General features: G+C 39.5%; 1 protein-coding gene across 2 annotated transcripts in view; it reads left to right on the forward strand.

Annotated features, from left to right (window-relative positions):
* The window catches only part of LOC124399035 (cadherin-4-like), a 356,413-nt gene that overhangs the window by 314,953 nt on the left and 31,460 nt on the right, over nucleotides 1-10,000 (forward strand). For both annotated transcript variants that reach the window (XM_046869681.1, XM_046869682.1), the window contains 2 exons: nucleotides 3,629-3,784; nucleotides 6,729-6,873. In XM_046869681.1, the coding sequence (XP_046725637.1) occupies nucleotides 3,629-3,784; nucleotides 6,729-6,873 (301 nt within the window). The remainder of the gene's footprint in view (nucleotides 1-3,628; nucleotides 3,785-6,728; nucleotides 6,874-10,000) is intronic.

Raw genomic sequence — 10,000 nt, forward strand, 5'->3', positions numbered from 1 at the left:
AAGTCTGAACTGTCATCCGAACTAAAATAATTTTTTTATAGTAAATTGCAAATTAAAAGTAATTATAATAATAATAATAATAAAAAATATTGTATATATATATATATATATAATATATACTGACAATCCTCAATTTTATTGATTTTTTTATTTGCAATTTTTTTTTCCGGTTTGGTTGGGTGTTACTGATATTTCTTTTTTTTTATTTCTTTTTTTTATTTCCAATTATTAATTTTTATTTAGTAGTAATACCTATAGGCTTGTAAAATATCTTAAATAATACTACAAATGAAAAAAAAAAAATATATATATATATATATATATATATATATATATATATATATATATATATATATATATATATAAAATACAATAAAAAAAATAAGGTTTGTATTTTTTTTTTTTTTTGGCAGTGATGATATTCATATATTATTCTATACATATAGAAATTTCAGGACACATGATCTGATTTAATGTTTTAATGTAGTGATTTTCTCACTCAAGAGTAAATCAAAAAGCATCAAGATACAACAAGAAAAAAAGAACTAGAGGAGTTGTTCAGGATAAATATAAAAAAATTGTGAATAAATAATATTGAATGGGGAAAAAAATAAAAAACTTGAAAATGAGAGCCGTGTGCGAGTGTTCAGGTGTTCAGGTGTAGTAGGACGGTGTTTACATACAGTACAATGGAGAAGTCCATTAGCGCCTGGTCTCTAAAAGTGTGAGAGTGTCAGCCTCAGGTGGAGCCAATTTGGGCTGTAAATGGAAAAATGCCCTGAAATGAGACCCAATTACTGAGCAGTCCCAGAACAACATCTCTCTCTCTCTCTCTCTCTCTCTCTCCTTCCCTTCCTCCCTCCCTCCGTCTCTTTTCCTTTGCTGGATGTGTCAGTTCAGCAGCCATACTGTAACACTTCTGATGGCTGTTTCTTTCTTTCTTTCACCTTCTAGAATACCACAAAGCCGTATGTCAAACTCAGGCATGACCCAAGTGTGTATTTCTGTCTGTTTTGTCCTAATTCTGAATTTTCTAATAAGAAAAAAAATTGCTTTAATGTTACATCATATTATATTTTACAGCAAAAACACACACAGCTGTCAGGAAATGGAAGTGCAGGCGGATGCAAGTGCAGTGTAATGGGCATTTTTAATAAACTCATGCAGACAAATTCAAATCGGAAACCCAAATCATAAACGGTAAAGGGGGAAGAGGTCGGGGAAAACAATACCAATCCAACCGAAATGAGATCGACGCAGAAACAATGAAATAAAGGTTTAGTATTTTACAGATGGATGAAAAGAGATATACAGAGTGTCACTTTTGTTGCCAGATATTTCAACAATAATGGCTGTATGTTGAGTTTACATACTTTTGTTGCCAGATATTTCAATATTAGATTTCATATATCCAAGTTTCATTTCTATAGTATTGTCTTTTGAGATGTTAAAATGGTGACTGAGATATAAAGGGGTGTACTAACTTTTGTGAGATACTGTAAGTACACCAAGCAGTGGCAGGCTGTTTTTTTAGACTTACGTTTTTATATTTTTGTCCATGAATAAAAACAATGAAGAACAGATTTCAGAATTGAATCTATATTTTCTATCCCTGCTCTTTCTAGGCATCTGCATAATATGAATGAAGCAGGTCTTCCATGTTTCCACACTTCCCCTGTAGAAATACTGACGTGTCTTCGTTTTTTCTTGTCTTTTGAGAGTCCATTCCATCTACTTTTGTATTTTGACACACATAAGGACATTTTCTTTGTATTTGTTTCCTTAAAAAAAGATATTCCATTTGATTATTTTTGGACACATAACATACAAATATACATAAGAATTGCACCAATTCTGCATTTTGTCCCTATTTCCTATTATAATAAGTTCCACTCTTTTGGGAAGATGTTCTACAAGATTTTGTGGAGATTTTGAAGATTCGTTCAGCTTACAAGGGTGTAAAATCAGTTAGATGAGAAGGTGAGGAACGCCCTGGTGTGCAGTCAATGTTCTCCTTAATCCTCCCTAAAGCAGGAGATCTTCCACACACACACACTTCCTGTCCATGGAGATCTTCATGACGCTGGCTTTGTGCACAGGGGGCATTGTCAAATTTTGTGGTTACAGTTTGGGGAAGAACGAGATACGGCTGGAAGAGTCTGGTGTCTCAGTACTTTTGTTTATATTGTGCTCATCATTAACAGCTACACTAGCGATAATGGCTGCATCCCAAATCACATACTGCCCTAATATATAGTGCGCCACCTTTGCTGCACATTAAGAAAGACTTTTGGCTGCATCCCAAACACATATTTGCTTATTAAATAGTGTTGGGAGTTTTTATGGGGCACCATAAATGCAGGAAAGCCGGCGGCTACGAGCGCCAAGTTTTATCTCTATTTCTGAAGGGTGTGTGTGTGTGTGTGTGTGTGTGTGTGGGTGTGTGTGTGTATACACAGCTACACTAAAACAATAATGATGTGTAACAATATATTATAACAATATATTCACTCGACACACTCAACCGTGTTAGTGGCACTTCACCCACGACTGAGTCTCACCGTCTGTTTCCTCGGTAACTCTGTTTAAATTCGCCGCTCGTCATTTGTCTAATTACAACGATAATGCCGAGCTCTTAACGTCTGCATGAATGTTTTATCTACCTTACACACACACACACACACACACACACACACACACACTGCAATGCGAGCGTTCGCTGTAGGGAACTCTGACTGTCAGGATCTCCAAACGAAAGAAAAATGACGCTGCTTATTTCCTCCAGATGGAGATATTGAATTTCTCATGTGATGTAGTCCCAATTCAGGAGAACATAACTGTGTGTGTGTGTGTGTGTGTGTGTGTGTGTGTGTGTGTGCGCGCAGTGCTAATGACATCTGTAGCTGGGAGAGAGAAGCAGGATGATGGATGGCAGGAGGTGTGTGTGATTGCTGCGCTGATTGTGTTCTGTCTCAGATCTTAATGGACTCTTGTGGGCCTTCGGGAGGAGAACGGACGGATAAAATGATCCCGGAAAGTCGCGAATCCAAGAGAAATCTTACAATCTGATTCTAATTTAGTTTGTTACGGAGCTTACACACACACACACACACACACACACACACACACACACACACACACACACACAAGTATATGCGAATATATACAGTGTATCCCTTTTTTTCATTTGTATAAAGTTGGAGCGTATACCAGGGGAAGATGTTCCACAAGATTTTTGTGGAGATTTGTGGAGATTCATTCAGCCACAAGAGTGTAGGTGAGAAGGTGAGGAGGCCTGGGGTGCATTCACATTCATCTCAACGGTGTTCAATAGGCTTGGAGCTCTATTGCAGGAGATCTTCCACTCCAAACCATTGTTAAGCATACCATACCAGGTTTGTACCTGTTCCTTCAAGTGAAGGCAATATTTCCTGCTACCACGTCTCAAAGCATCCTGCACAATTGTGTGCCTCTAAGTTTGTGGTAACCGTTTGAGAAGGAAGAAGTACATACGTCTGGAAAAAGTCTGGTGTCCCAATACTTTTGGGACACAGTGTATAAATAAATGGGATTGGGTTATCGAATGATTAAGAACGCCATGTGACAGATCTTCCCATTTTGTTTGCAGATCCGTTCAGATAAAGATCGGTCCATTAACATCAGATACAGCATCACCGGCGTGGGAGCGGATCAGCCGCCTAATGAAGTGTTCAACATCGATCCGGAGAAAGGAAAGATGTACGTCACCAAGCCCCTGGACAGAGAGGAGCGCTCTTCATACCACGTAAGTGCACATGCCAAAATCGCTTCGATTCCTTTAGCTACTGAATCGAATGAAACAACAATATCAAACTTCTATCTCATTTTGCAGGACTGTACAATGACATTGTTCGGTGTGGGGAAATAAACCTTGTGCGAAAATGGAATCTGCCCGAGACTTCACCTCTCGCTCTGACTTTACGTGTTTACCATCTGTCGTGCTCACTGTTTATTTATTTTCCTGACAGAAAGTTGTGGGTTGAAAGTCAGGTTTTATTCCTCATTTGCTATTCTGACACTCGTTAAATCAACTCTTGCTGGTCATTAACCGAGCGCTAGCGTAGCCTTCGTGCAGATTTGCGTGTGTGTTAGATTTGTAGACGCTCGAGTTACAAACCGCGATCTGTGGCGTCCTCGGCTGCACGCGAAGACCGTCTGATGCTTGATGTTCGTTTCTGTAGAGATGTCGCTGTTTTGTTGGCGGTCTTCAGGAAACGATCCTGGCTTCGTGCTAAGTGCGTAATTAGCATTGTCACGCTCTCGAGATGCTCCAAACATGAAGCAGGAGGAGGTGAACGCATCGCATGCTAATTAACATACGAAGCTGCGTTCAGGATGGAACAACGTCCATATAATGAGGACCATCAAAGCAGCGCTCGTTCTCTCAGATAAAAAAATTAAATAAAAACGGAAACCAGTGTGGAAGGAAAAGAAATAACAAATGGAAACATGAGTTATGTCAGTTTTCTGGTGTTTTTTTTTCAATAATTATTAATAGACGCTACAGCTTTGTACACTCTTGGCATTTTTTTTTGGTCAACCTCATGAGGTAGTCACCTGAATTGCTTTCCAACTGGGAGTCCCCAGAGGTGTTGAATACATGTTGGTTGCTTTTCCTTCACTCCCCTGCCCAATTTATCCCAAACCATCTTAATTGGATTTACATGGGGTATTTGTGATGCACCATTCCATCATTTTCCTTTTTAGAAAATAGCTCTTGCATAACCTAGAGGTGTGTTTATGGTCCTTTGAAAAACAAATGATAGTCTTACTAAGTGCAAACCCAATGGGATGGATGTCGCTGCAAAATCTGTGGTAGCCATTCTGGTTTAGTGTGCTCTCAGTTTTTACTAAATCATCAACAGTGTCACCAGTAAAGCACCTCCACACCACTCCTCCTGCTCTGTGCTTCACAGTAGGAACCACACATTCACAGTGGGAACTGTCCCATCACTTTCTGTACATCTAACAAAGACACAGCAGTTAGCACCAGATATCTTACATTTTTGACTCATTAGTTTAAAGCACATTTTTCATCAGATTGTGTTTCTTGGCCCAAGCAAGTCTTTTCTACTTGTTGTTTTTATAAAGTTGATGACAGCTTGACTGAAAAGTGGGTGTTGAAATATGTCTGCTACTTTTGTGTAAATCAGCAGTTTCTGAGGCTGGAAATTCGAATTCTAAGCTTTTAAACGTATCTTCTGCAGCAGAGGTAGCTCTTAGTCTTCCATTCTTGGGATAGTCCTCAAGAGAGCCTGTTTTTAATGGTTTTGCAGTCTGCACTTGAGGATACATTTAAAGTTGTAGTAGTGTGGTCTCTATATTTGTTATTCTCAGTGCAGTAATGGAGGTGTGGATTCTGTCCATATCAATCTCAATTGTGGCCTCTACACCTGTCAGTCTCACTTAAGGATGTGTGGCCTCTCTACCTGTCAGTCTCAGTGAAAGAGGTGTGGCCTCGATATCATTCTCGATGATGAGGTGTGGCCTCGATGATATTCATCATCTTATTGATTTTTTACATCCTAAAATTCACATTGGTCCGTCTATAAATCTTATCAAATTGTTTTACGATTTCGCATGTCGGATCGTTGATCACGTGTTTGCAGTGCACATCATCTCATCCCTAATCTCCATCCTTCAGTGCTGTGATGTGAGATGGTGAAGGGCAGACAGTGTTATTTCTCTTCTTCTATCCTCACAGCCAGAGCCCTGGAGACACACACACACACACACACACACACACACACACACACACACACACACACACACACATACACAAACACAAACACACACACAAACAAGTATATATAAACACAAAAAGCTACACATGGCTGATATTGGCTGCCTCAACTGATCAAAAGAGGTAAAGAAAAAACTCAACTCAAATTAACCCTAAAATAGAGAGATATAGATATATATGGAGACAGAACGAGTGAGAGAAGAAGAAAGAATAGATTGGAAGATAGAATGATATACAGAGACAAGAAGGGAAATAGCTGTAATATCATTTAACTTTTTTACTGCACATTATCCGGTCCATCAGGTCAGCTGTATTGGGCTCTGCTCTCTATTCCGTGTGTGTGTGTGTGTGTGTGTGTGTGTGTGTGTGTGTGTGTGTGTGTGTGTGTGTGTGTGTGGTAAAAAAGAAAGAAACATGACCAGATGTTATGTCAACCAGACAGCAGAAAGGTATAATCTGAGCGTCAGGACTCACTAAAGTATTAGTTTGAACTAGATTTATATGCATGTGTGTGTGTGTGTGTGTGTGTGTGTGTGTGTGTGTGTGTGTGTGTGTGGTTGCCCTCCCTCTGGCTCAGTTAAATCTGCTGCAGTAACACCTCAATTAGACATGCTGAGTCACATTGTCTAATCACTCTCTCTTCAATTAAAATGCAAATTCATAAATCATACATACCGTCATTTAGTGTGTGTGTGTGTGTGTGTGTGTGTGTGTGTGTGAGTGTGTGTGTGTGTAACATAAGAGCACTGTTTTTAGGCAAATATCATGATCCATTTAGCTATGCAGTAAAATATGGAGTGTTCACTCCACATAGTCTTTAACGTAGAGGACGGATATTTCCTCCTGTAAATAAATGGGACGATCTCCATACTGTCTTCTGGTTCTTCATTTCAAAAATATAAATGAACGAGTATAAAACATATGATTATATTTGTTTTTTCGATAGCTTCGAGCTCATGCTGTGGATATGAACGGGAATCAGGTGGAGCAGCCGGTCGACCTCTACATCTTCGTCATCGACATGAATGACAACCGGCCCGAGTTCAAGAATCAGATCTACAATGGCTCTGTGATGGAGGGGTCCAAACCAGGTGGGCTTTTAGATGGTTCCATGGTTTGCACGGTCAGAACTGTAGCTAGAGAACTCGTCACTTCCACTTCTTGAGTTCATTCTGCACACCTGTTTTGTTTTAAATCCTTAGCCACGTTATTTCCATGTTTTATGTTGCTCTTTGTTGAGGCACAAAACAAAATAGAAATGTAAATAAATGTTTACAGAAAATTAGTAAAAGCGAAATTTTTAAATATAACATCCTAATAAAAAAATTGAATAAAAGTCCTAAGAGGTCATGCGTTATAATATATATTTTTTTCCTCCTTGTTGTCTCATGATCTCGACATTGTTTCCACTGTTTTAGTGTATTCAGCGTAAGGGCACGTTCTAAAGGCGGCATCATCACCGAGCGCCGGTTTTCGTCCATTACTGTTTCGGGTTTTGTGTAAAAACCTGCTAGTGCTATAATTTGTGGATCAATGACAAGTTCAAAATTGTGGCAATCGTTTGAGGAAGAACCGCGTACGGGTCTCAGCAGTGTTACAGTGGGAAGATGGGGTCACAGCGCAAGGTCGGCCATGAGACAGCACCCTTGGAGCACAGAGGGCTTAAACGTCTTGTTCAAGGGCCCAAGAGTGGCAGGTTGAAAAATCGCGGCTTGAACTCCCGACCTTACGATCAGTAACCCAGAGCTTTAACCACTGAGCTACCGCTTCACGTTTCCACCAAAAATCTGAGGATAAAACCTACAAACAGAGGTAGTGTTCATATATATCACACACAAGTCCAAAATAAGTCTGCTAACAGGGTGTCCTTATGCTGTCTTCAGAATAGAAGAGACTTTTACAGAGGACAGAGACACTGCCCAGTCCGATTTCTCGTACTTTTTCCACCTACTTCATCGTTTTTTTTTTTGTTTGTTTTTTTTTTTGGTGAAATAGAGGGGTCTGTTTGCAAAGATGCAATCTGAACCTATTGTGAATGACGTGAGGGACTATGTCAACACAGTATGTGCATGTGTGTGTGCGAAAGAGAAAAAGGGAGAAACAGAGTGTGTTTCTCTAGGGATAATGATGCCCACCATAGCACCATTTCTTGCATCAGAGATGATGAAATAACGCAATTCTACAAAAAAAAAAGAGACGAATCGGACGGATAGACAGATTCGTCTCTCGTTCTCCACCTCTATCCTGTCGCATATTGTTTTTTCTCTTTTTTCCAACACGTCAGCTGGATAATGACAAGATTTATTTTTACTCTCCCAGAGATAATTGGATCTGAGAGAAAGCAGAGTGCAAACCCAACAGGTTTTGCTCGCACAACAATTTGTGCGACGCTGCTTTACTCATCCGGAGACTTTAGATCTTATTTTGGGTCCCACAAAGCATGCAAGATTTTTTCCCCCTAAATATATCAGCCAAAACAGACATTTTCTACAGTGTGTGCATTGTTGTGTATTGAGATTTTAACTAAATGTTCATTGCTGATATTTAGAGTGCTCCCCTAATGGTGGAAGCGTGAACTACATCTTTATTAACAATGTATAGGCACATATAAGGTGTATAAAAATAGTTTCAAATAGTATATATACACAAAAAGTTTTGCGACTCGCTCTATTTACAAGAAAGCACTTTTGCAATTCGTAGTGGTGTCAAAGCTATGACCTTTGAGCTGGATCTTCATCTTCGGTAAGAGTGTAAAGTCTGCAGATTTGGGTGGCTGCGGAAGTGAGGTCATGTGAATTGTCCTACGACGATCATCATGCACAAGTTGCCGAATGGTTTCAACATTTTCGGGGGTTCGGCTCGTTGTAGGTCTTCCTGATCTCTCGCCGTCTTCCAATGAATAATAATGCATCTGATCAGAATAGCACCAGTTAGCACCATTAGTCTCGGAGATTTTTTATACCATTCCTTACATTGACTGAGCAGTTTATTAAGAACACCTGAACACCTATTCATCAATGCAGTTATCAAATCAGCCAATCATGTGATTGCAGAGCGTTGCATTAAATCATACAGATAAGAGTTTGTGGGTGATGTTCACCTCAACCATCGGTATGAAGGAAAATGTCCTTAGTGATTTTTAATGTTGTGTCATGAATGTTGGTGCCAGATGTGCAGGTTTAATTGCTGATCTTCTAGGATTTTTACACAAAGCAGTCTCTGGAGTTTACTTAGAATGGTGCAAAGAAGAAAAAACACTCAGTATCACCTTGATAACTACAATTTTCAACAGGTGAGTTTGACAGGCCGGCTACAGTAACTCCAATATTCACTCTGTACAATTGTCCTAAGTAGAAAAGCGTCTCAGGTCAAAACATAAAGCAGATGGTTTAAGAAGGTGCAGCAGATGGCATGTCAGAGTCCACTACTGTCAGCCAAGAGAAAAAAGTTGAGGCATCTGTGGGCACAAGCTCAACATACCTGGACAGTTTGTCACAACGATTTGAGTATTGCCATTTGATGGGTCTCAGATTGTAGGCTCTAAATTTGGGTCCAACTGCATGAATTCATGGACCCTATAGACCTTGTATCAAAGGTTTAGGCTGGTGGGGGTTGTGTAATGGTGTGAGGAAAGTTTTTGGTACAATTTAGGTTCAATAATATCAATGAATCATGACTTGGAAGCCAGAGATTTGAATATTGCCATTTGATGCAACACAGATTGTAACAACTGCATGGATCCATGGACCCTATTTGCCTTGTGTCGAATGTTTAGGCTGGTGGGGGTTGTGTAATGGTGTGGGGAATGTTTTCTTGGTAAACTTTGTGTCAGTTAATACCAATTAATAATGGCTTGAAAGCCATAGATTTGAGTATTCCCTTTAGATGGATCTCAGATTGTAGGTTCCAAATTTGGGTCCGACTACACAAAGTCAAAAGTTTAGGGTGGTGGAGGTGATGCAATAATGTGAGGAATTTGTTTTAGTTTCGGTTTAATATTAATTAATCATGGCTTGGATGCCACCGATTTGAGTATTGCCATTTAAAGGATCTCAGATTGTAGGCTCTGAGTTTGGTGCCAACTACAAGGATCAATGGAACCTATCTGCTTCGTATCAAAAGTTCAGGCTGGTGGAGGTGGTGTAATGGATGCCACTGATTTAAGTATTGGTATTTAATGGTAAGTATTAAGTATTAGTATTTAAACATAATCTGTAC

This window comes from Silurus meridionalis, chromosome 16 (assembly GCF_014805685.1).
Source record: "Silurus meridionalis isolate SWU-2019-XX chromosome 16, ASM1480568v1, whole genome shotgun sequence".
Lineage (NCBI taxonomy): Eukaryota > Metazoa > Chordata > Actinopteri > Siluriformes > Siluridae > Silurus > Silurus meridionalis.